Here is a 26,269-nt window from a genome sequence, read left to right on the forward strand (position 1 = left end):
AAATGAACCTTTTTCATCTGTGTGGGGAGCTCCCGCTCTGTTGGCATCTTTTCTGCAAGTTTTGCTGTCAAAGACTAGCAGCAAGGGTTGAGATGACTGGCCCAAGGTGACCAGGTGGTGAGGTCTTTCTAAGCCACTCGTCCATCCACGTCAATCTATTGCTTCTTCCTGAATCATCTTGTCTTCTTTTTAAGTTTGGTTTTATGAGAAAACACATACAAAGTGCCATTTAGCATTTATTCCCACTCCTTTTCTTCAGTGTCCACACCCTATTTCTAAACAAATAAAAACCCAATTTGATCTTTTTCCCATTCATTCCTGACTCCTAGGCAAGGAAGGACATCCCCCCCCCCCCCAAGAATTACCAGAACTTCTGGAAGCTTCATTACAGACTTTTGAATGAAAGTGCTTTTGTCACCTCCACTGAGACGTCCCTCCGGTCCCTCCTCAGCCATCACCTGCAGGAGATTAGCCAAAGCCCCCATTTGGTGCCATTTGGAACCTGCCCTTCCTTGTATCTCTCTTGGATGCATCTACCTGGTTTGTTCTCTTCTCCATTAGAATATGCAGTTCTTGAGACCATGGACCATACTGGTTTTTGTTGGTTTTGTTTTCATTGAATTCCTGACATATAACACAAAACCTGCTCTAGAGTAAATGCTTGTTGCCAGACAATGACCAAAAAAAAGAAAAAAACAAAAAAAACAAAACCAGAGGGTGGGGACCTGTCCTCAAGTTTCTATTAGACATACAGGTAGCACCCCGCCTAGGATTATTCCTTCATTTCAGTTGAGGACTTGGTGTTGCTAATAGTGGACCCTCGAGGTCAAATTACTTTTTTTTTTTGGCCAGGCAATGGGGTTAAATGACTTGCCTAAGGCCACACAGCTAGTAATTATTACATGTCTGAAGTTGGATTTGAACTCAGGTACTCCTGACTCTGACAAAGTACCTTTTATATTTTGAATTTGAGAGCTAGTCTTAGAGCCTCAAAAACCTGGGTTCAAATCCAGCCTCTAAGACACACTAAGGGAAAGGTCCTTAACCTCTTGAGGCTGTAGACAATTCTCTAAGACTATCCTTGATAGAGGAAGTCTCCTCATCTGGCCAGTATACACCAGTGAAATCACAGATCAATTAGTCAATCAATTGTTAATCAATATTATTGCACCTATTGCATCCTGGGCATTTTGCTGAGCATTGGTTCTAGTCTCTCCTGTTTTGTATCGAGGAGAGGCAGTCTAAAAGGTCAACTTTGGAATTGCCAGGCCTTGGGTTCAGATCCTGCCTCTGAGCAATACTAGCTATGTAACCATGAGCAATTACGTCACCTATTGATGCCCCACACAGCGAGCTAAGACTCTAAGTTATAGACAGTTAGTCATATGCCTCAGTACAGGGCATTTCTATATCAGCAATTCCCTAGGCTGACAAAATTGCAGGGCCATAGTTTATATATGATATAGTATGATACACAATACACTAATATTAGAATAGAATGTATAATAAAATGGATAATAGATAAATAATATAGTAATGAATATATAATAATCATAAACTATATCACAAAACTATGTATAACACAATATATTAATAATTATATTTAAACATAGGTGCAAAAATCACATTTTAAACTCTTAATCCCTGAGGGCTATCCCTGGAACCCTGGGGAGAGTGGTAGTCATTGTCCTTTGGGACTCAGCCATCCAATGGAAGGAGTGATCCAAAGGGGTATATGTATCTAAGCGCCAAGAGGACAAGACCACACCCTCTCTTTTGGGTCATTGTTAGCACCAAGCATTTTTCCAATGGACCAAGCAAGCCACTGTGGTCCCTGGCATGAGGAATGTAGGGTGCTGGTTTTCACAGGATGTGGAGGGGGGGCCCTTAGGGAATCTATTACAAAGGGGGAATGGCCCAGCCAATCACAAAACTGGGAGTTTTCCTTATCCCATTCCAGAGATGGCAAACCCAAAACTGGTTCTCAACTGGTCAAGAATGACCTAAAGATCTTGACCTAATGCAACTGAGTTTGTGAAATTAGCTAATTGAATATTAACCCCCACACCGCCTGTGATGATTGGGGTTCATTAGCTTATCATGCATCATATGATGTGGGGGATCATATGAGGGGCATGTCATGGAGTGGGTGGACCTCTTAGATTGTAACTCAACTATGAGAGCCTATGAACATCCAAGAGGGAGGGGAAAGAGTTTCTGAAGACCATAAATTACCTGATGTTCCAAGGCCACCTCGTGCCTTGCCAGATGAGGTACCCGTATCTTGCAAGGTTCATGAATAAACAACATGGACTGGCCAGCCCAAAGATGCCGGCATCTCCGGCTTGTAGTGTGAGAAGGGGAGCAGTGGAAGGCGGCTGAGAGGGAGGGTCCCTCATGAAGATTTCAATTGGATCCCAGGGGTTTTAGGAGCCACTTTGGTTGCTCTAGAAGCTGGGAGGAGGATGGATTGGAGTGGGAGGCCGGGGAGAAGGGTGTTGTAGGAGGAATTCAGGGAAGGTGGGATGAATCAAGGAGACATCTCCAGCATCTCAAGGGGTCCAGAATGAGCATTTAATAAATGCTGTCAATGAATGAGGTGTGCATGGGGTGATCCCCCTGCAAGGAGACTAGGGGATCTGCAGGGGTTTCTGGGCCCCGAACTCTTCAGAGAGGATGCCTCAGAAACCTCTGACCCAGTCCCACAACTTCACAGATGAGGACCCCCAAACCCACAGCGTTAGGCTGCAGGCCTATTCCAGGAACCTGATGACACCTCCTTGACCACTGAGTGGACCCTGGATTTTCACCATCCACCACCCACACTGAGAGCCCCTGGGTCTGACAAGGCTTGGTGTGGGGGGACCTCCCCAGTGCCAGGGGCCACCCCCTCCTCACCAAGCTCTGCCCATTAGAGTTACCCCATAAACGTTTGCCAGATTTCACTCATTCCAACAGAAACACCTTGGGATTTAATCATCTCCGTGAGCTCCGCTCAAACAGACGCAGAGCCCCAGATGTTTATGCAAACAGGTCTTTATTTAAAAATTAGCCTCCCACAGGTGTGCCATCTGATCACTTGTCATTTTCTGGCTCTGAGCAGAGGGAGGTGTACTCTTCTGGGTTCACAACATAAGGGGACAGCGCGGTCAGAAACTCGGCCAGGGGACAGAATCCTGCTGGGCATCCTCGCACCACTTGTTCCTGGAGGGAAAAGAACACCCAGAAGACATAGAGGTCATGGACCAGTGGCCCCTGAAGATGGCCCACTTCCAGGAGGGTCCCTAACCCTGGAGGATGTGAAGCAACGTGGCAAGACAAGCCTGAACGCCTGAATATTCTCAGGTGCCCAGGCTCAGGGATATTCTCTTTTCCCACTCACTCAAGATACCCCCAGTTCCCAGGGCAGGCAGAATGCTAAAGAGGCTGGCAGAGCTGTACCAGCACCAGCCCAAGGTCCTGCCACTAGGAGTGACCCTCCCAATGGGCCCCACATTTCTACCGATAGGAGGCACACCCTGGGGGGTGTGGGGTCTTGGGTCATGCCTGCTGGCATGAGTTTGAGCTGAGACAGGGCCTGGAGTCACAGAAGAGCTTGGGGTGGACGGGACGGACCACTGAACTGAGCAAGCCCTTCATTTCTCAGCTCAGAAGTAGGAGGCCCAGAGGTTGGGTGATTTGCCAGAAGTCACACAAGCAGGAACAAAGGATTTGAACTCAGGATCTCCATCTGCAGCAGATTTACACCAATCTGCCTCATCCCTCCCCCCAAAGCTTTCCCTTACAAGAGGGAGCTATGCAGCAGAGTCAGGAGCCTGGACACAGGGGGGGAGTCAGGGCTGCAAACAGACTCACAAACGGACCGGGCTCCAGATCCTCCACGACTCACCTTGCCATTGTAAGAAAGCCGGACGAACCAGTCCTTATATTCCTTGTGCTGGTAGAGCTCCAAGACCAAGTCTGAAGCGTAGGGGGGCCACTTATGGTCAAAGATCCCCAGGGTCATCAAGAGGGGCATGAGGGTCACATCATGGGTGGCGTAGAGGTAGAGCTTTCTGTAACAATGAGATTCTAAAGAAACCTCCCCAAAGACCTTGGAGACAATCAGGGGGCAGGGGCCCTGCCCATCCAGGCCCAGGGATCCCAATGGATCCAGTGCCAACCCCTGGCCCTTCTCACAAGGCCTTAATACCGTGACCTCTATCTTTCATCACTATGTCCCCAATTTCTTGCCCTCCACCCTCTCCCCTCCCCCTGCCTCAATCTCCTGGAGATGCTGTGGCTTTCCTAGGTACCTGGTGTTGAGGGGTGGAGAGGAGTTCACTGCTTCTAGAATGTTGTTCTGTAGGATGTAGAGCATGGGGCCGACTGCCATCTGGAGTCCTTCCCTAGCAAGGAGGCAAGTTCATCACGTCTAAGTACTGTGGGTACTTTATGCTGGGTCGTGTTAGAGAGTTCCATGATCTACGGCACCAGTGGCCTTCAAAAGATCTAGACTCCAAAAGTCAGACCGGGCTAGAGAGGGACCTGTGGGAGCTTCAATGAAGGAAAGGAGTGACAGATAAAGTAGCACGAGGGCCTGGATGAAGAGGGAGCTGAGGGAGGCCTGGGGAGCAAGGAGGCGCAGCCTGGGTGATGTGAGGAAGGGGGCTCTACTAAGGGCCAGGGAGACGGGAGAGGATGAAGAAAAATGACACCACATTCTAAAGGAACCCCCAGACTCTGGGGACCCTACACAAGACAACCCCATCAGCATAAGGACCAGCATCAAGGGAGGTGATGAGTGGCCCCCAAGTTCCTACTGAGACTTGGGGAACAAATGACTGTGGTTTCTAGGGTGTCACCAAGATCAACTATCTAGGAGTCTTGGGAAGGTGCTGAAGGGAGAAGTTAAGGCAGGGTCAGAGAGGGAGCTGCCCTGGGTTGAGTGGGCGACCCCCAGGAGCCAGGCTGCCCAGGTCAGGCCAGAGTCCAGGGCTGAGACTGGGTGGGGGGGGGTCCCCAGACTCACTGCCCCCATAGAGGAGGAAATGTATTTGATTGCTACTATTTTTATGCAACAGACCATAGGGCTTCCTGAGACATTCCATTTTGGGCTTCCCTCCCCATCCATCTTTCCTGGGGCAGCTTCCACCGCCTTCCTGAGGACCCCAAACCTGAGACTGTCAAAGAGAACTTGCTAACAAGGCTCATGTAGAGAGGATGAAGATAGGGAGCGATGGGGTAAATCTAAGGATGAATGTGAAATCTTATGCTTGGGAGACATGGCAAGAGTGGCTTGGGAAGCAAGCCAATAGCAAGTCGCAGCCCCTTAGACCCTTGGGGACCCACCACAGCTCAGCATGGGGGAAGAGCCAGAAGCCCCATCTGGCCAGTTATGGTCACCCCATTTTAGGAAGGTCGCCCACAGAAGAGAAGGGAGAAGAGGATCCTAGACCATGATGACGGAGGACTTTGCCTTCCGAGACCAGCTGACCAAAGGAGGACCAGATAGGAGGAGAATTGGGGCAGCCCGGGCAGGGCGAGGAGCAGCAGCAGCAGCAGCAAGTGCGGATGGTAACTTTAAAAATTAGCCCTGGCCAAAGTGGCCCCACCTCAAGAGGTCTCCAGGCAGAGGCTGACTGGCCAGGCTCTGGGTCCTACAGGCAGACCCCCACCCCTGATCCCCACTGTGGAGACCCCCAGGGACCACAAGAAGGCCCACCCTGTCTCTTAAGATTCAAACTAAAGTGACAAATTGCTGAGCAGCAGCTTCCCATGGTGCCCAGCTCTGCGTCTCAGTCAGCCAGCGCAGAGCCTCACCAGGTCCAAGGGAGGGGCCGGCTCTGCCGGTTGCTGACTGAGGCTGTCCCTCCTCGTGGCCCTTGGGCTCTGAGGGCACTTAGGCAGCGACGTCCCAGGAGCAGGAGCCTTACCTGTCTCTGCTCCCCAGGATATGGAGGGCTGTGTCAACAGCTCTCTGCTCAATCATCTGGGTGAATTTCTTTAGCATGGGACAACTGGGGAGCCCGTGAACCTGAAAGGGCCACGAATGTGCTTAGAAAACAGAGCGTCCTGCCTGGGTCTGCAGGTAGGACCCCCCACATATAACCTGTGTTCCAGGGCCTCTCTCCCTGGGCCCCATCTCCCACACCCCCCTCTGCTCTTCCTCCCAGCCACACTCACCACACCTAGGGGGATTTCTTACCTCTCCTGCCCCCACCACCCCAGCTGTGCTGGCAGTTTTCTGGAAGGGACCTCCAAGGTGACCCCGACCCATTTCATCTTAGAGAAAAGGAGCCCGTGACCCAAGGAAGCTAAAGGAGCTCCCCATAGTCTTTTCACAAGTCAGTTACCCAAAATTCATAGTTCTTCATTCTCAGAAGGCAGAATTCAATCAACATTTATTAAGTGACTACTGTTTCCCAGGCCCTATGCTAAGGACACCCTGATGATCCTCTAGGGAGGGAGCTGAGGCACAGAGAGGTTGAGCCTCTTACCAAAGGTCATACAGCATGTCTACGACCCAGGCTAGGGTCCTTTTCTAGACCCCAGCCCCTCCCCAGAGCTCTCGGCTGCATTCCGGGCCTGGGTCCCTTTCTCTTTGCTAAGCTCATGGCACCTTGTACAGGTAGGATCCTCGACATTTGAGGAATGCATGATTCCACCACTTTCCTAACCTCAGGGAGCCACCAGGCAGTAATCCGGTGCCCATCACCCATCCCTGCACCCTGGGATGTGCCTATATGGTGGAGATGCCAATCTGGAGGGAGCTGGTTCAGGGGGGCAGCAGAGGAAACTGGGGATGGCTTTGTGGGGGGGGGGGGCAGAAGGACACTGAGGAGTTCTAAGACTGAGGGAGATAAGCCAGGCTGCACCACAGAAGGGCTTTGGCCTTTGGCTGTCTTCATGTGGGTCCAGATCTCCATGCTGGGGGTTTTCTCACTAAAGATCTTGGGGGAGGGGGGTTGGTTTTTCCTCCTTCAGTAGCTCAAGGCAGACAGGGCCTTGGAGTCTTGTCCAGAGGCACACAACCAATGTTTGAGGTTGGATTTGAACAGAGCCTGGCCATCTGTCCACTCACTGCCCTCACCACCCCAGCAAGCTGCAAGGACGTGAGTTGGGGGGGGGGTCCTGAGCTTCTCTCTTTTAATCTCTCAGAATCCACCCACATCCTTCCTGGAAGATGGGTTCTGGGTTTCAGGACAGACCTAATTCAAGTCGGCCTTGGTCCCGAGACCACCCAGTTCTTATTTCTGGTCCATCTAGGGAAGCTGCCAGCTCCTGCCGGGCTTTTCTCTGTCCCCTCTATTCAAAGTAGAGGGGCTGCCCCTGGAGGCTGGAGCTGGAGCCTGCTGGGAGTCTGGGCTCCACACGGCTGACTCCTGCCCCAGGCCCTGCAGATGGTCAACACTTAACAACTGCTGACTGACAAAAGATGGAGAAGATAAAACACAGGAGATCCAGTCTCACCTGGTCCCTGGAGGGCAGTGCTTGGTCCAAACCTTAAAGCAGTGTTCACTCGGGGCTCCCCCTTGAGCTCATGACCAAAGTTGGGGGGGGGGGGGCTGGGCTCTGCTATGCCTGGGGAGGGTCAGAACTTGGCCTCCTGGGCTTCAGCTCCCTTCTCAGACTGGGATTCTCTAGTTTCAGCAACATGAGTCAAGTTTGGGGACCAAAGCCCTTCAGCCTTGGTGCCAGCCCTTCTTCTTGGCACCAATGCCAAGGGAGCACCAGTCACTATGACTGACCAGAGCATGGGAAGAACCCTGTGTCACATTTGAAAATATGTCCAGAAAATAATCAAGACTGAGGCCTTAGAAAACAAATCAATCGTTAGACAGTTAAAAGAATTTTCTAAAAAATTAGAATCAAATGGGGCCTTACAAGCAGTGAACCCTCCGTTACTAGTAGCATTTAAGGAGAGGTCCAAGGATTCAGTCAGGGATCCAGTGAAGGACAGACTAAGGAGACAAGCTCAGGACCCCAACCCCCCTGCTCACTCAGAGCTTCCTTGCAGTGAGCGAACAGAGATCAGGCCAGTTCTAATCCAACCTCAAACACTAAGCCCATTGACCTTCAACTACTGGATGAGAGGAAGGGCTGGAGAACCTTAGGGTCTCCCTAATTCGAGGGGAAGGGGTGGTTCTGGGGGAGAAACCCCTACTCACCTTCTCCGCTAAGGCATTGTCTAACAGAAGAAAGAAGTCCACATTTTTGCTCTTGTCTATGCCCATCTCTTCCTGGACCATTTTCAAGTCCTCCGAGATCCCTGGCTGCAGGGAGGCTGTCAGCCTCCTGACCCTGGGGAGGAAGAACCCGTCACCCTCCAAGAGATACCCTATGCACAGAAGAGTGGGAGTGGGGTCTGAGCTGCCAGGATTAGTGGACAGTGAGGACCCAGGTGCACTCCTCCCTGGCCCTGTTGCTACTCCAAGCCTCGATTCTTCTCCTCTGTAACCAGGCGGCAGGGGTGGTCCAGGGGAGCCCAAAGGTCCAGCCTCCAGCCCTCAAACCAAGGTGGAGCTGTCCCCCCTGGGCCACCATCCCCCCGCCTCAGTCTTCTACTCTGAGAACCAGGGCGCCTGCCAAGATTTCTTTCATTAAAAAGTTTTTCTAAGACTTAATGAGAAGATGCAGGAAAAACTAGGACTGAATCCACCCAAAGGCAGTGGCATCGCCCCCCCCCAATTATATGGGGGTAGCCCTGGCCAGTTTTCAAATAGCTTTCACATACATCATCTCTCACAATCTTCAAAAAGACTCTAATGTGACTAAGAAGATGAGGGACCTGAGGTCCCAAGAAAAATGAAGCAATATCTACCAGGTCCTTTGGAGGTGAGAACAGGAGTAGAACCCAGGTCTCTTGTACCCACCCACTCTTTTTACTTTAGAGCCCTGACCCTTGACAAATAATCCCTGAGGAACAATGGCAATGGATCCAGAGGTGAGCAGCCTGGGGGAGTCGTGCTTCTAACACTTGGGATATTCAGACAGGGTCAACACAGTGGCTGGGTGACCCTTGGCAAGGCACCTTAACCTATGGAATGACTGGCTCTTTAAGTAGCTGGGTGGTCTCAGGGGCCTTCTTAAGTCTCAATTTTCTCATTCAAGTCAACATTCACTTTAGTAAATGGTAACCCTCAGCCAGGGACCAGCTTGTGCATAGGTGACAGAATGAAGGTATCCCTGCCTTCTGGATGACATGGGGACAATGCTATCCAGTTGGGTGAGCTCACAGGTTCAAATGGGAGAAGTGGACATGAAAATGCTTTTGAAAGTCCAGAGCACTGGACCTGGGGGTCAGGATGCTCCCAGTTATGGGACCCCTGCAACTCCCCTGGGTCTATATGTCCTATACTGTTATTAAAACTGCCAGCTGCTCTCCCAGCCCAGGCCCTCATCCCTCCCTGACCACAAAAAATTCACTGCTGGGATGTGGTCTCAAGAGGCAGAAGTACTGCATTCAAATTCTAGCTCTGTTAAGAGCCCTGTGACTCAGTTTCCTTACTGTAAAAATGGGAATGGTGCCCATATAGGATGTATAATTATAGAACTGTAATTCCTGCAATGTTATGTGTATATTCTATACCCATGCCAGCTACCTCACTGAGTGGAGGGAAACTCTTTGTAAATCTTAAAAACCGGAGAAATGTTGGCCATTATAGTCCAAAAGCCTATGAGGAGAGCCAGTAAGAAAGTTGGCCCTGAAGCCAGAAGACCTGGGTTCAGCCCAGTCTCTGAATGACCCACTGAGGGTTCCAGTCGGCTCACCAAGACCAGAGGTCCCAAAGAGGTGCCAGCCTTTTCCTCACAACCTCACTGCCCCACAAGTCAAGCAGACCCTCTCCCCATTCCTATTATCTGAAGGTCCTCCCTGCCATGAAGCCTTTCCTGACTCTCCCTAGTGAATCACAGTGTTGGAACTGAAAAAGGATCTGGATTCAAATTCTGCCTGTCACTTATCAATGGCCAACACTGGTCAAGTCGAGGCTTGCATTTCCTAGCCAGGGTGGCCTCTAAGGTCCCTTTCAGCTCCAAGTTTCTTTGATCCCAAGATCCTTTTCCATCTGGTTGGCAGGAGAAGCTATTTGGTCCTCACATAGTTATTGCTAAAGCTATTCCCCAGCAGGTGAGCAATGAAGTCCCTCACATAGTATAAAGCTAAGAACTCTTAGAGGGTGCTCCCAATCAGAAAGTTAGCCCTTGTTCATTCAAAGGCATGAAAAACCCAAATATATATATATATATATACACACACACACACACATATACATATGTGTGTATACATGCATATATGTACATATACATGTGTGTGTGTATATATATACATATATACATACAATTATAAAATATCCATACTTATAAAGGGGTTTAGTATCTATAGGTTATTAGATAATATACACATATTTACCTATTATATAGGCATAAATACATAAAACATAGGCCTGTAGGGATAGTTACTTGATACCTATATAGAGGTATAGTTTATATCTTACAAGCGTATGTTAAATATGTATAAATACATATTTTGAGAGAACATAAATTCAGGGATTATTTCGGTTTTTCTGTTTATATCTATAGCATGGAGTACAAGGCCTGGAACATGATATAGACATTCAGTCAATGCTGCTTCATCTGATTAACCAATGCTGAGTGGCAGGGGTTCATCCCTTTGGAGGGGACAGTTAGGGGTTAAAAAACACCAGGAGAATGGGGGGGGCAGTTACCCAACCATCTGTCTCAGGGAGTAGCAGTTCTGGTAGTTGGGGTACAGGATTTCAGAGTCCGCTTCATCAGTAAGGATGATGACTGGTCCTAGGGGAACAGGCAGAAGACTTCAGCATCCTGTCTTCCCATCTCGCCCAGTTCCCACAAACACACTCATCCATTTGGCGGTCCAGCCCGCAGAAAACCTCTCCCAGATTAAAGATAATTGTCTGAACCCCCATCCCACACAAACAGGACCCCAGGCTACCTCACCCTTGGAATTCAATAACCACAGGCATTGGGCAAACTGACCAGAACCCAGAAGGCAGAGAGTCCCAGCCTTGGCCTGAGATTAATCCAGACACAGCTTTGTGACTATGGACAAAGCACAGGGCTTTTCTGTGTAGATTGGCATACTACGCCATGAAGGGCCACATGGTCCCAGGGGCAAACATCCTGCTTCAGAGAATCAATGCAAGACTCTCTTGGCCTCTGGGGCATCCTCACCCCTCTGCATCCTGCAACCTACCCTATGGACACATTAGGGCTCAATCCCTACAGCACATGACATCTCCCTGAGCCTCAAGGCCCTAACAGCCAGATGGCATATCGGATTCCCAAAAAATTGTGACTCAAAGATAGTAACTCTCAGCCCAACAATATCACACAATTTTGATGGCAGCTACTATCCAGTCATAGGGTGGATAGTCCCCACAGTCAGTGACTGCCACCTTTTAGCCAGTCTGCTCTGTGCAGGGGAAGACGGTGGGCAGAGGAAGGATGGGAAAGAGGAAGGGGGTCTAGGCTTCCTACCCAAGCACAAGCCTCTGTAAATGGCAGAGGAAAGAGCTGAAGGTCAAGCCACTGAAAGGAAGCTCAGGAACAAAGAGAAAAGCAGGACTGTCCTGGCCATCACCTCTAAGCCTATGACCAAGACTTCCAGGAGCTTGCTGGCATTTGTCAACGAATAAGACCGACCCAGCTACGTGGCAGAGCATGGCCTTTGGGCCCAGAAGCTGGGACTTGGTCCATGATGTCTGAAGACCCCGACTCATGGCCCCAGCCTCACTTCCAGCCCTTCCAGAAGAGGCTACTCTGGATTAACCCAGATTGTGCTGCAAGCCACCCTCCAGGAGCCATGCCAAAAGGAAGCCTAATGCAGCAAGAGAGCCAGCGGGGTTGTGAGCAAGGCACTGCCAGGCCAGCCTGCCTCCTTGAGCTCCTGGACTGTCAGATGAGGGTGGATGTGAATCCGGAACACTGGGTTGCTCTGGATAAAGGCTTCACCATCCTTCAGAGTCATGCACCAGCCTTGTAAGGGGCTCACCATCCTTCAGAGTCATGCACCAGCCTTCTAAGGGGCTCAGTGTCCAGTCTGATCCCAGGGGGCTTCACCATTCTCTCAATTTGAGCACTATGTGATGACTAATACTAACAACCCCTTGTACTGTGCTTTATGTAGGTCATCTCATTGGGTGATACATGCTATGTTCTTGTGAGGGAAGGGACTGTTTCCTTCATATCTACCTTCAGTGACTGGCACACAGTAAGCTCTTAATAAAAGCCAGTTGACTGACTGGCTATGAATCCTTGCTCTCAGGCCATCCAGGTGTCATCTGAAGACCCCCCAGTCATGAGGGGGGCTTGAGTCAGCTCATTCCACATTCAGATAGGTCCAATTGTTAGAAGCCAAACCCTGCCTTTCTCCACCTTAGATCTTAGCTTCCTTTTGTCCTCTGGGGTCGAGGACAGGTCTCGTTTTCACTTGATGTAACAGCCCTTTCAGTTTTAGAGGGGTTCTGAAAAATCGGGGACACATCCAGAAGAGTCACTAAGATGGCAAACATACTGATGACACATGAGATTCAAATGAAAGAAGTGGAGCGGTTTAGCCCAAAGAAGAGAGGCTAGATACAACTAGCATCTTCAGTTCCACAAAGGGTTGTCTGTCTGCGTTACAGACATACGGGTTTGCTTTGTGTGACCCAAGAAGACAGAGGAAGAGGCTTCAGTCCCATAGAAAACACATCAACAACCAGAACTGCCTTTGGAGGGCCTGACTAACCAGCCCAAAGTCTCTGGGCAGTGACGGCCAAGAGTCACTGGTCAGACATGCTATCAGGAGGATTCCTGGTCAAGGTGGTTTGATTACATGATTATTTCCAGTGCTGAGATTCTATAATGTGTGGCCAGAGAGTAACAGTCAAATTCGAATGGTGCACCAGGGGTGAAAGTTCTATCCCTTCTACCATATTTCACCTGAGTTCAAACTTAATTTAATTAACATTTTCTTTATATAAATAACGCTCCCTGAACCATCATCCTTTGGGAAAGAATTAATAAAAGACCCAGGCTGCCCTCAACAGATCCATCTGGTCCACATGAGGCCCATCCAAATCCAGGGCAGCCATCGTGGGCCCAACTCCCCCCAGGCCAGCTGAGCCACCTCTCCTCTCCTCCGTAGTCCCTCCCCATACAGAGTGGTCTGGGCAGTGCTCTGAGTATTCTCAAGTCTGAGGTCAAGACAACCCCAGGAGGGAAACGATGCCAAGCAACACTGAGGGTGCCTGCCACAGAGTGGCATTTCCTTGGCTCCAACAGAGAGGGAGGGGAAGGGCATGAAAGCAAAGCAAGTTCCGTGAGAGAGAAAAACAAGATGTTCATCAGCAAAGAGACTGAGGCAAAGACTGACCTTCTTTCTGACGTTGGAAAAGTCCAGCCAGCAAACACCGGGTAGACTCCAGATTCCGAAGTATATTAGTAGAGCGGACACTGGGGGGAAAAAAAGTCTCTTAAGAGGAGTGTGAAGCTAGCAAAACCTTCCTGGAGGGTGATGTCAGTGAGAGAAACACTTGGGTCCACTGGAGACTCCTCTTCCCATCTGGATCCCAGCCGGCATCCTCCCCACGAGCCAGCTCAGATGAGTGAGGGGACGTCCGGAGAGCACTTGCATCCTACCCAGAGGGAAGGCAGGGCACATGTGGGGCCGGAGGGCTCTCCCAGGCTGAGGGCCTCCAAAAAGGCCCCACTTTACAATGCACTCACGAGACCTCCAACGGCTTGAATGTTGGGGAGAGGAAGGGGACTTCTTCCACATAGCTCCTTCTCAGCCTCTCTCCTAAGGCAAACATTTGCTGCATCCCCACTTTGGTCAGTTGTCCTGCAAACACGCCACCCTAGTGCAGAGGGAGGAAGGGTGGGAGAGAGAAGGAAGGAAAGAGAGACATCCATAACCATCCAGAGACCTGAACCTGCAGAAAAAGGCTGGGAGTTCTCCTGGTTCAAAAATGGGGCTCACCTTCAGTTTGGTCTGTTCATATTGACTGTCATAGGGAGAGGGAGGCCTTGGTCCACCATCCAGATCGGTCACCAGGTAATCAAACTGAGTTTGGGTAGGAATCTCCAATAGGGTGGGATTCCACTCTACCTGTCAAAATATGGCAAACCATGATGCTATAAAGGGGAAGGTTTAAAAACATAGCTTTCACACCTTCCAAATAACTCTAAGCAGTCCACAGGGACTGGAAGGAGGAAGAGGAGGTTCTAAACAGATAGGAATAGACACATTTCTAGACAGCTCAACACAGACAGCCCAAGTTGTTCTCGAATGGCCGCATTTCACTGTGACAGCGAGGCACCGGAAGGGAGAGGCGGCAGTTGGCATTTTCAGGAAAGTCCAAACTCCAGTCAACACCTCCCTGGCACCACCCCATAGCCCTGGATAGAGAAAGTCCAGGACACTGAACCCAAGAGTCTGGAGAATAGTAACACTCTGCAGGTCTGCTTCAGCCTGGACAACTGAGTCATGAAGGCACCGGCACTGTTACCACCCACTACTGACCAAGCACCGATGGAAGGAAACAAGCCTCTATTGTGTGGATGCTGTGATAAGCACTTGGTGGGGGGTTCAGTCATTCCAGGCACATCCAGCTCCTCCTGACCCCATCTGGGGTCTTCTTGTCAAGGGGTTACTGTGTCCTTCTCCAGTTCATTTCACAGAGGAGGAAACTGAGGCAAACAGGATGAAGCGGCTTGCCCAGGGTCTGGAAGCTAGGATGAATCTGAGGTGTCTTTCCTATCTCCTGAGCCCCCTCACTAAGCACTTTACAAATGTTATTTCACTGATTCTGAGAGTGAACTAGGGGTTCTTATTATTCTCATTGTACATTTGAGGAAAGTGAGGTAGATGGGGGTTAAACGACTTGTCTAGGAGTTAGAGTTGGAATCTAAATGAAATTTTGAGGATTTCCCATGAATAAGAAGGACAAGAGCACAAAGGTTGGATCTGAATCTCTGGGGTGCCCACTCGCTAGTGCTCACACTAACTCCACCAAGGTCCCCTTTGGCTCCAAGGATGCCGCTGCTGCCCGCCACTTCCTGCTCTCTCCACTTTTTCTCTAGATCAAGTTTGCTGAACAAGGAGGTTCCATTGGTTGCTTCCATTCATTCCCCACCTTGTCCTTCTTGAATCCCTTACGCTCTGGTTCTTATCCTAGGTAATGCCAATGGCCTTCTCTTCTGCCATCTCCATTTCTCATCCCCTAGCACTCTGGGTCACCCCTCTCCTCCCTTAGGACTCCATCCTATTTCTCATCTGTCTCTGACCAAATCTTTCTCGCTTTTGCCAACTTCTCTTTCCCCTCTCCTCAAAGATGAACAGTTTCTGGACCTTGGTTTTGTTCTCCCATGTTCTCTCTATCCCTTAGAGAATGAATCTATTTTTACCACTTTAATAGATAGCCCTCTGGTCCACATCTCCAGAACTCTCCTCTTCCTTGACTGAGAGCAGGTTCTGAGGAGTTTGAGAGATATAAATATAAGCAAGGGCTAAGAGGTAACCTTTGCCCCTCAAGGAAGTTACCCTAGAGCCACCTGCCTCCCTCAAAGGCTTTGTTTTTGCTTTTTTTATTTTTTGAGTGAGGAGGGAAGTGGGGAGAAAATTAATTCTGGATAACTGCAAAAGAATCTAGCTAGGAATACAAATCATGTAAAAATGAAATATTAAACAAGAAAAGAGTTAACCATATTTATCAAATCACTTGGAGAAAAAACACATGATTTAGAGTCAGAAGATTGGTTTTTGAATCTGTATTCTGCTACTTTCCTACCCATGTGAGTTTAGGGTTAAGTCAATGATCCTGCCTAGGACCTCATGTGCTCATTTGTAAAATGGGAGGGAAGTATTCTACACAATTTCTGAGATATATTCCATATTTAAATGCTACACACCTATAACTCGGTAAAAAATGAGTAGTGAAGACATTAATGTGAGCAAAATTTTGCTGGTCAAAGTCATTAAGTGATTTTGTCCTTGCAGGACAAAGCAGGATTTAACAGGTTGTTAAAAAGTGGGAAATTCCAAATGGAAGGGCCATGGGGTAAGATGACAAAGATGGGAGTGGACACACGGGGTTGAGGGGACAGCAAATAGCACAGTCTGGTAGAGTAATGGGTTATATAGAGTAGTGGGTCAGACTGTGGCACTGTGGATACCTCTGGGACATTTCCATTTGGTTATCATCCTATCCTTTCATTTAGCAAATCTAAAACTAAACCTTCAACACACTCCATCAGCCGGGTCCCTCTCCCGATGGCATTATCAGTTACTGAGCTCAAAATCTTGACATTCTCTGAAGACTCATCCTTTACCATTATCTCTAGTATCCGGTTCAATAACCTGGTTTTGTCAGTTTTTCTCTTAAAATATCTTAAATCCATTCCTCCCTTTCCAGTCCCAATGCAAACTCTTTGATTCATCTTCCTATCACACAGTCTTCCTAAACAGAGATGTTTAGTCCAAAGACCACAAGGTAGACTTCCAAACCAGTTTGACAGGGATGATGGAAAATCCCCACCATCTGTCTGAACTATCTTTTCACTGATCTCCGAGTGGTACTTCACAGTACCCTGTGAAGCGGGCACCACGGGTGTCTGTGAGCCCCAGGTCACCGGGGAAGAAAATTATTCCGAGAGACTGCTATTGGTCTATAATCAGCCAAGTAAGATCTCAAAAAATAATGTTGATTTTTAAAATTGCCAATCCCTTAAAGTCTTTTAAGTATTTTTTTTTTTGCAAGGCAAAATAGGGTTAAGTGGCTTGCCGGAGGCCACACAACCAGGTAGGGATTTGAACTCGGGCCCTCCTGACCCCAGGGCCGGTGCTCTATCCACGTAGCCATGGAGCTGCCCCAAGTCTTTCCTTTCTTTAAAAGTTTTATTTCACTTTATAAGTTATTAACATATTACATTACATAGTACGTATCATATACAATCATTTCATAGATACCATACAATTACTGACATATTGAATTATTACTAATTGATCAATTATTCACTTATCGTACTTTTTAATAATGGAATGGCTGGATGGCCTCCACCCTGCGGGTGTCTGTCCTGGTCCTCAAGCTCCAAATGAATCGTCCCCCCCCCCCCCGGCTCCTCCCCTCCCTGGGGCCCGGCCCGCGGGCTCCGGGTCTCTGCACCCCATTTCGGAGCTCCAAGGCCGCGGGGCCCGGGCCCTGCCCCCACGCCCCTCCCCGCCGTCCCGGCCGCGGCCCCCAGGACCCCCCCTCTCCCCCCCGGCCGCGGCCCCCAGGGCCCCCTCCCCCGGCCGCGGCCCCCAGGACCCCCCCCCTCCCCCGGCCGCGGCCCCCAGGACCCCCTCCCCCGGCCGCGGCCCCCAGGGCCCCCCTCACCTGCTGCGCCTGCGGGAGCTGCTTGAGGGGCGTGCGCGCCCCGTGGCGGAAGACCACCTGCACCAGGCGCAGGCGCAGCCGCGCGGGGTCCGGGGCCGGCGGGCGCGGGGCGGCGCGGGGCTCGGCCAGGGCCGCCCGGCGCCGGTGCAGGCAGTAGGCCAGCGAGGCCAGCACGCCCACGGGCGCCCAGACGCGCGCGCCGAGGAGCCGGGGCAGCATGGTGTCCGGGCCGCGGGGCCGGGTTGGGCGCCCGCATGCGGCCCCACGCGCCGCCTCGGGGCCCGAGCCGGAGCCGCCGCGCCGCGGGGCGCTCCCGGAGCCCGAAGCGCAGGGGCCCCGCCGGCTCCTCTCCGCCGCCCGGCGCCCACGCCCGCGCCCCCCAGCCGGCCGGCCCGGAGCGGGGGCGGCGGGGGCGCGCGCGCGGCCCGACGGGAGATGGAGTCCCACGGAGGGCTGAGTCGCCGACTCCCGCCGCGGGGGGAACTGCAACTCCCGGCAGGAACCGCGCGGGCCGGGCCGGGGGCCGAGGCGCTCCCTCCCCCTCCGGCCCCGCCCGGCCCGCCCCGCCCGGCCCCGCCCCTCTGCCTTGGCCTATGGGACGCGCCCCCGGCCCGAGGAGCCGGGACCGTCCGTATCCGGGGCCGGAGACTCGCGTCCCGTCCCGGCCCCGGGGAGCCCCGGAGGGAGCCAGACGCGCTGCCCCCAGCAGTGGCCACCCCGGGGGGCCAACCCCCAAAGAGTCGCCGGGAGGGTGCGAGGGCTTCTAGGACGTCTGCAAGGGAGGGAAAGACATTCATATTGATCCCAAATGTTTGGGGGAGTCTGCAAGGGAGGGAAAGACAAACCCACAAAGAGTTATCAGAAGGGTTTGAGGGGTTCAAGGAAGTCTGCAAGGGAGGAAAAGACAGATTCATATTGATCCTAAATGTTGGGGGGAGTCTGCAAGGGAGAGAAAGACATCCACAAATATTTAATCATGCAAATTGTGATAAATGTTTGGGAGGGGTTCAAGGAGAGAAAGATCAGTTTTCGATTGAAATTCATGTGGATGGGGAGGGGAGAGCTTTGGAAGCTTAGGAAACAGTGACTGGTTTGGAGAGGCCTCACGCAAAAAGAATTACTAGTGAGACAGCCAGAACAATCTGTGGAGAAATTTAAATGGCAGACTAAGGAGCAGAGGGAATCTAAAACTATTCATAGTGATAAGCAGTAGCGTGTTTTTATTTGAATGAGTGATAGATTTCTCTTGTGTTAAACTGAAGTGTCAGTCTCTTCTTTCTTCCTACAAGGGCATCTCCATTTCATTCATCTCTTTGCCTTTCCTAGCGTTAGCTCATGTCTCCAGGACCCTTCCAAAGGGTCTTCCTTTCCCCCCTATCAGCACGGTGCTGCTGGCTTACTCCGTGGAAAGCAAAACTTCTATTACTCCCTTGTTGTCAGCAGAATGAAGTCCAAACACATTAGCCTGCCATTCAAGGCTCTTCTCAATAAAAATACAGCATGACCTCTTCTCCCAGGACTGCCTTTCACATAGGATCTAGCTTAAGTGCCCATTTGTCAAACACACCATGTCCATCTTTTCTGCCTGGAATCCCCTTTCCTTTTAAAGACATACAGGAATACAATCTATCCTTCAAAGATCCAACTGTTCTGCAAAGTCTTCCTTCCTTCTTACCTCCCTTAATCACTGGATGGGTCTTGCCTCAAACACACTGAGACCTGTTAAAGACTTTAACTTAAAAAAAAAAAAAAACAAGGTCTCCCACTGTAACCAAGGTCATCTCCAGGCATCTTGCTATGTATCTGGTCACTGGGCCCAGAGAAGAGAGTGAGAGGGGTGATTTAGCAAAGCTCCCCTCCCTCAAATACAATTTGAGTGAATGTCATAACATCACCTTCCTGATGTCATGGTCCTCTTCAAGAAAAGACAAACAACACCTTAATCAATCTAGCCATAAGTGCACTCTCTGCCATCACTAACACATTTATTCCACTAACAGGACTCTTACTTTGCCTTGTATTTTGATTATTTTGTACATGCCTTCCTTCCATTTTTAGACCACCAACTCCTTGGAGAAAAGAGCCTTTGAGTTGTTACAGTACCTTGAGTAGAATAGGAGCTCAATATTTGTTGAATGAATGGGGCTTTAGAAAATAACCACATGACCACAATGGAAATATGAGCACAATGCTCCTGGAGCAGCCTTCACAGTTATCATCGAGGGAGGTATTTCTTGTGGAGAAGAGGCCAGCCAACCCCACCAACTGCCAACCAACTGTCACCCATACAGCAGGCAAGCTAGCCTGGCTGAAGCAGTAACTTGGGGGGCCAGACAGGTCAGAATTCCACTAACCACCTTGATCACCATCTCCCTTCCCACCCTGGTGTAGACAGCCCAAGAACTTTGGGGATGATAATGCCTTCAGCTCAGCCCCATAGCCATTATCCTAGGAAGAAAAGAGGGTCTAGCACAATTACAGAAGCTGTTAAAATATTAAGCAACATCAAAAACCTTGATAATATCTTTACCACTGAGAAAAATGTTGATAATTCCTCTTTAAATACTGGACATTTAAATGAAGTGAACAGATTCAGAACATTGTACACCTAACAGCAACACTGTGTGATAATCAGCTATGATGGACTTGCTCATCTCAGCAGTACAATAATCAAAGGTAATTCTAAAGGATTGTAATGAAAAATACCATCTATGTCCAGGGAAGGAACTATGGAGTCTGAATGCAGACCAGTTTATTAGTTTGAATTTTTAAAATTTGTTTTATGTTTTTTTAACCTTTTCATTCTGATTCTTCTTTCACAATTTGATTCATTGACGTGGCTATACATGTATAATCTATATTAGATTGCCCTCAGGGGAGGTAAAGGGAAAGGAGGCAAGAAGACAAATGTGAAACTCAAAAGCCTTACAAAAAATGATTGTTGAAAACTATCTTTGCATGTAGTTGGGAAAATAAATAAATTAATAAAAATAGATGAATGCAAAAAATTCTGGCCATTATATATTGATGCAGAATAAGATATGCTTATTAAAGAGTTAAATTCAGACCCTATCCTAATTACTGTTGGCTCCCATTAAAGCTTCTCTTTGGCAGAATAAAGGATTGTAAAGTCAGCCCTTCCACAGCTGGTAGACAGCAGACATCGGGGCCTAGGTCAGCAGTACTGCATTTTAAAACCTGTTAAACTCTACATTTGTTTAGGTAGCTATAAATTATTTATCTATCTACTTCAAAAATTTTATTGATTTTGTAAAACCTCCTATGGTTTTGTTATTTATTCTATATTGTGAAATTCTTTCCATCACTATAGATTGAGCTTGGTAGATAAATCCTAGGAAGCTGCCTGTGATATGCTGTATATGAAAGTTAAGTGACTTACTCAAGGTCACACAACCATTGAGTGTTAGGGGCAGATTCTTTTCTGGAGGCAATTACAGTTAAATGACTTGCCCAGGGTCACACATCCAGTATCTAAACACTGAATTTAAATTTCCTGACTAGAGGGCCTAGCTTCTATCTACTTTGTTACCTAGCTGCCCTTAGAGGCAGAATTTAAACAGAGATCCACTTCCAGACTCTCTCATCCTTCTCATCATCAAATTTCCCCTTTGAGATTCACTTCACTTCTCTAGATCCTGATATCTGGTTGCCCAGGATCCTCCAGGACATTCTTCCTTCTTTCCCCATAAGTTCAATGCCTACTTTACAGTCACTTTCCTCCCCATCACCTGCCCTCAAACCTAGTAAATTTAAGTATATGTGTTGATGTTTTATAAAATATTTAACCTCTCAGTTCCTTAATCTGCTTAACTCACATGTTCTCTGTACATTCATTCCATCTCAGCTACACCCCTTTTGGCTTACTTTCTCCACCACTGTCCCCCCCACCCCATATCTGTATCTTTCTATCATTAAGAACCATGAAATTCCTTGAGAGGCAGATAGGTGAATAGCTGACTTGTTGAACCTGGAGTCAGGAACACCTGCCTCCAACAGTAGCTGTGTGACCCTGGGTAAGTCAATAACCCTCTGTTGGCCTAAGTGTCCTAAACTGTAAAATGAGAACAATAAATAACAGCCCCTACATAGCATGGTTGTTTTTGAGGTTTAAATGAAATAATATTTATAAAGCACTTAGTGGGAGATGATATATAAATGGTTATTTATTTCCCCTTCCCTTTCAATATGATTTCCCCATCATATTATATTTCTCTGGACCCTACTTCTCTTGAACCAGTTCTTCAGACTCATCATGACTGATCATTTCTCCATCCTAATTATATTCTGTCTATCCTGTCTCTCTCTTTCCAATCTTGACCCATTATGGAGGACATACAACTCTACTCAACTCTTCTCACATTTCTGGCTCTCTAGTCCCTTAATTGATCAGACTATGCCTAATAAAAGACTTGGAGGTAGGAATGGTACCCCAGAGGTTCATCTGCTCCAACCCATATCTTCTCCAAGAAGCCTTCCATGACTCCTTCATGGATCTCTTCATTCCTGAATTCCTATCATTAGTCACTTGTAACATCTTGTCTTGTCTCTTGTATTATTCTTCTTTTCAAGTATGTTTGGTCTCCCCAACTTATCTTACAACTCCAGAATGCCCTCATCCTATAATGGGGTGTGTTACAATTAGCTGGGTTTGCCTTGAACTTTCTCCACCACTGCCCCCCCCCATATCTGTATGACTGGGCATCTTTTCCTGAATTCATCCTGTCCCTCTACAGAATTTATAATGAAGAAAACTGTAATAAAGACTATTGTTTCTAGTTTTGATTTCATTGGTATAAGGAGGTTCTTGGAAGGAAACTGCCAGAAGTGTATGAAGCATTAAAAGGTTAAGTGACTTGTTCAGTCTTGAGACCAGAGCTTCCTCTGTCTTCTGAGACTGACTCTCAATCCTCTAGGATACCCTGTCTCTCACAAGGAGAGTAGTTGCCATATATACAGCACTTCATTTGCATCTATTTTCTCATTTGATCCTTGAAATTACCCTACAAGACAGAAATGAAAATGCTATAGCCATTTTACAGATGATACTCAGAGGTTAAATCATTTGCCCATTCATTTGGTCACAATTAGAAAGCTTTGTCATCAAAGGCTTATAGGTGAAAGAGACCCCAGAAGTTATCTAGTCTAACCCTATAATTTTAAAGATAAGGAAATTTATCTGTAAGAGATAAGAGGTGAAACTTTGCCCAAGGTCACTCCTGTAGTAAGTAAGCCACAGAATTGTGGCAGGGTTGATATTTGAACCTGGACTTGTGATTCCAAATCAAGTTCTCTTTACATTGAACCATAGCTGCCCACCAAAATGCCCTGCCCATGATAGACACTAGATGACAATTTTTTTCTTTCTTTCTTTCTTTCTTTCTTTCTATCTTTCTTTCTTTCTTTCTCTCTTTCTTTCTTTCTTTCATGTTTGCAAGGCTAATGGGGTTAAGAGGCTTGCCCAAGGCCACACAGCTAGGAAATTAAGTGTCTGAGGCTGGATTTGAACTCAGGTACTCCTGACTCCAGGGCTGGTGCTTTATCCACTGCACTACCCAGCTGCCCCTAGATGACTATTTATTGAAGGATTGAATAAATCCCCCAATGTCTGAGGCAAGAGGGGAAGACCAAATACAAGAAACAGAAAGTAAAAGAAAATCCTTGATCAAAGCAACTGGGTCCTAAGGTTTCCATAATTCAAAATTTGAGTTTTCTCCATTCTAAGCTTTAGCACTTGCTTTAGAGCTGTTTCCCTCATCAGTGACTGCCTTCTACAGTTCTTCACAAGAGGGCCAGCCTAGGATCAAATGAAGAGGCAGGCAAAGCTTCTTCTTCTTCTTCTTCTTCTTCTTCTTCCTCTTCTTCCTCTCCTCCTCCTCCTTCTTCTTCTTCTTCTTCCTCTTCCTCTCCTTCTCCTCCTCCTCCTCCTCCTCCTCCTCCTCCTCCTCCTCCTCCTCCTCCTCCTGCTTTTGCAAGGCAATAGGGTTAAGTGACTTGCCCAAGGTCACATAGCTAGGTAATTATTAAATGTCCAAGGCAGGATTTGAACTCAGGTCCTCCCGACTCCAAGAGGAGTCTCTATCCACTGGGTAAAGCTTCTTAAAGGGGATCCAGTCCCTTTTCCCCCACACCCTGATATCCACCCGCTTCCCTTCTCCCATACTTTTTTTCTTTGAAGACAGATTGCTAGAAAAGTTTTATGTAAAGTGTTCCTTTCAATATTGAAGGGTGATAGAGTGGAAAGATAATAGGATTTAGAACCAGAAGAGACTTCAGAGGTCACTATCTTCTGATGCATTTTACAGATAAGGAAACTCAGGCCTCAAGAATTGCAGATGTCACTCTGCAGTCAGCCTATGATTATATCTGTATAGTAGAGGGAGGATTTCACTCAGAGCTTCCAAGGGACTAGGAACCAGGATTCAACAGAAAGAGCTGATTTTTAATTTTATCTATCTATCTATCTATCTATCTATCTATCTATCTATACCTCAGAAATCAACAAGCATCATAAATCTGGGCTAGATTTATATTCTATTGATTGTCCAAACTTAAGAAAGTGATGAAAAAGAATACTAATAAGGTGGATTAAACTTTATGTCATGTATACTTTTTTTCTTTAATTTGAACATTTGCCAGTATGCTCCTGGTTAAAGAGAAGAAAATGTACATATTGTAGTGTCTGAAATTTTTATAGATTTTGGATGAAGAAAGGCCATTAGAAATCACCTAGGGCATTTCTTTGTCCATGACTGGCCCCTTGACAAAAGTCTATCTCTTTAATTCTGATATTTTTTCGTGTATATCGAATAGGTACAAAACATGCACCATTATTAAAGTAAGGAAAAACCCAGAGGTTGATGGAGTATTCCATGGTGGATCGAGTAGGCTGCAGTGCTTGACTGAGTCCCACAGGAGGAACAGCCATAGTCAGCATAATTGAAGAGGATTTCTAGAACAAAAAGATCACAAATCCATTGGCATCTAACAATGCCAATATCATCAGGATGTTTTCTCCTTTATATGATCTTTTAAAGAACCCTATCTATCTGGCTCTAAAATGACAATACTCCAATGGACTTCATTTATGATCAATGTGGGGTACTTTCCTCCAACAATGGGCTATATCATGATAGAGCAGAAGAATAATGGGGGATGGAGGGAAACCCTTAATAATGCCACTCTTCCAAGGAAACCATCAATTAGGTAAGCACAATTTGCTTGGTCCAGTCTCACAACTTGATTTGTCTTTTATTCTTTTCTGTAAAGTATTGAGATACTCTTAAACTAGCAGCTAGACTAGTGGGATATCATTATGGAGTTATATATTTAGAGCTGGAAGGAACCTTAGAGACTACCTAGTCTAACGATCTCATTTTACAAGTGAAGGGAAAAGGGAGAGATTAAGTGATTTGTTTATTGTCTCAAAGGTGGGAAGTAATAGAGTGGGTCTTTTGACTTATCCAATACCCTTTTACCTTTACAAGACAGCAAGAGAGGAAAGGTTAAATGGTTTCGAGTTGAAGAAGACCCTCAAATGGAAGTAAAGTTGTCACAATCTTTTCTTCATAGGGTTTCCTTTTATAATCCATGAAATTCCACTATCCTGAGTGAAAATGAGGAGTGAAGAGTGAAGATAAGAAAGTAGGAGTCCAGGTGACTATAAGGCTGGTATTTCAACAAGTTATAGGGGAAGCTTAAGAAGAGAGGAAAGTTTTGGGTGGGGATAGACAATGGGTTGCATTTTGAATATGCTCAGTTTGAGATGCCTATGGGATATCCAGTTCAAGAAGTCTATAAAGTTATTGATAATATTCAGGCAACAAAGAAGAGAAAATAGATGGGGAGACTTTAAATATTAGAGAAAGAGTTGGGATGAGCAATCTATTAGAGAAGATGGGAAGGAAAGGGACCAGAGGTTCATGCAGAAGGTTTGATCTTGGCCATCAGAAGGAACATCTTTTAATTCAATAGTGGAATGAAGTAAGGGATAGTGGGAGAAGCTATATACATAATGTGAAATGATAAGTGGGGGAGATAAGGGAGTTTTCTGAATGAAATAAAGGTTAAAGCAAAGAGTGGGGGCTGGAGAGGGAAGAGTGAGGAAGAGAGGGAAAAAAAGTCTGAAACAGTCATTGTGCAGGATTGCCTTCTTGCCCTCACTGATTTCATTCTGCCTATGTTGCTATTATTTGTATCCTTGTCTCATCTCTTCTACAAGACTGTACATTTTTTAAGAATAGGAATCAAGTCAATCAATCAACAAGCAATTGATTAAATCCTTCCAAGTACCAGACGGGTTATAGGAAATACAAGATTGAAAAAAAAAAACAAAATGGTGAAATAACTCTCAAGTTGCTTCTCTACCTCTGTATCCCTTCCAGTAAAAGGACAGCTGTCTTACTCAATACAAGTTGAATTTTAATATTGAATGGATGCAGCAGATGCTTTTCTGTCTCAGGGCTCTGTGGTTGGGGTTTCCTATGCACCCCTCTGGGCCTGGAACACTTTCTGAGGTCTGATCATTTATTTTCCTTCTTTCAATCCTTCCCTGGCTCAGAGATGTCCAACCAAACTATTCCAGAATTCAGATTAGAACTTTGGAGATGAATGACTTTGGAGATCATCTAATCCTGTCCTCTCATTTGACAGATGAGGAATTTGAGGCTCAGATGGTAACATTGCCCATGATCTTATAACCAATAAAATGATGGAACCAGGATTCAATACAGGTCTTCAATGGGATTTTCCATAGAACCATTGTGATTCCTTTACAGGTAGAAAAACTTCTTTCTTAGTCTCCCTATAGCCTAAAAAGATAAGAAGGCAGAAGAATATATGAACAAAATAAAAACCTTTTACTAATT

The 26,269-nt window shown here is 47.4% G+C and overlaps 1 protein-coding gene across 1 annotated transcript; it reads right to left on the reverse strand.

The window, feature by feature from the left end:
• Nucleotides 1-3,020: 3,020 nt before the first annotated feature.
• ACP6 (acid phosphatase 6, lysophosphatidic) lies at nt 3,021-17,613 on the reverse strand. Its single transcript, XM_074188615.1, has 10 exons — nt 17,385-17,613; nt 13,988-14,116; nt 13,735-13,865; nt 13,382-13,461; nt 10,710-10,797; nt 8,151-8,283; nt 5,916-6,016; nt 4,296-4,388; nt 3,890-4,055; nt 3,021-3,204 (listed from the first exon to the last, which is right to left on the reverse strand). The coding sequence occupies exons 1-10, from the start codon at nt 17,601-17,603 to the stop codon at nt 3,076-3,078; spliced, it is 1,269 nt and encodes a 422-aa protein (XP_074044716.1). The 5' UTR covers nt 17,604-17,613; the 3' UTR covers nt 3,021-3,075.
• Between the last annotated feature and the right edge of the window lie 8,656 nt (nt 17,614-26,269).

The sequence above is a fragment of the Macrotis lagotis genome, chromosome 5 (genome assembly GCF_037893015.1).
Source record: "Macrotis lagotis isolate mMagLag1 chromosome 5, bilby.v1.9.chrom.fasta, whole genome shotgun sequence".
NCBI lineage: Eukaryota > Metazoa > Chordata > Mammalia > Peramelemorphia > Peramelidae > Macrotis > Macrotis lagotis.

What these genes read in the sequence shown, in the direction of transcription:
- ACP6 (XM_074188615.1), bottom strand. Translation starts at nt 17,603, where the DNA reads ATGCTGCCCCGGCTCCTCGGCGCGCGCGTCTGGGCGCCCGTGGGCGTG. An exon ending in TCCCTGAGACAGATGGTTGG is followed by an intron (nt 8,284 to 10,709) that starts GTAACTGCCCCC and finishes CTTCCTCCCCAG; the next exon opens with GGTCAGGAGGCTGACAGCCT. An exon ending in TCTCCACCCCTCAACACCAG is followed by an intron (nt 4,056 to 4,295) that starts GTACCTAGGAAA and finishes TCATTGTTACAG; the next exon opens with AAAGCTCTACCTCTACGCCA.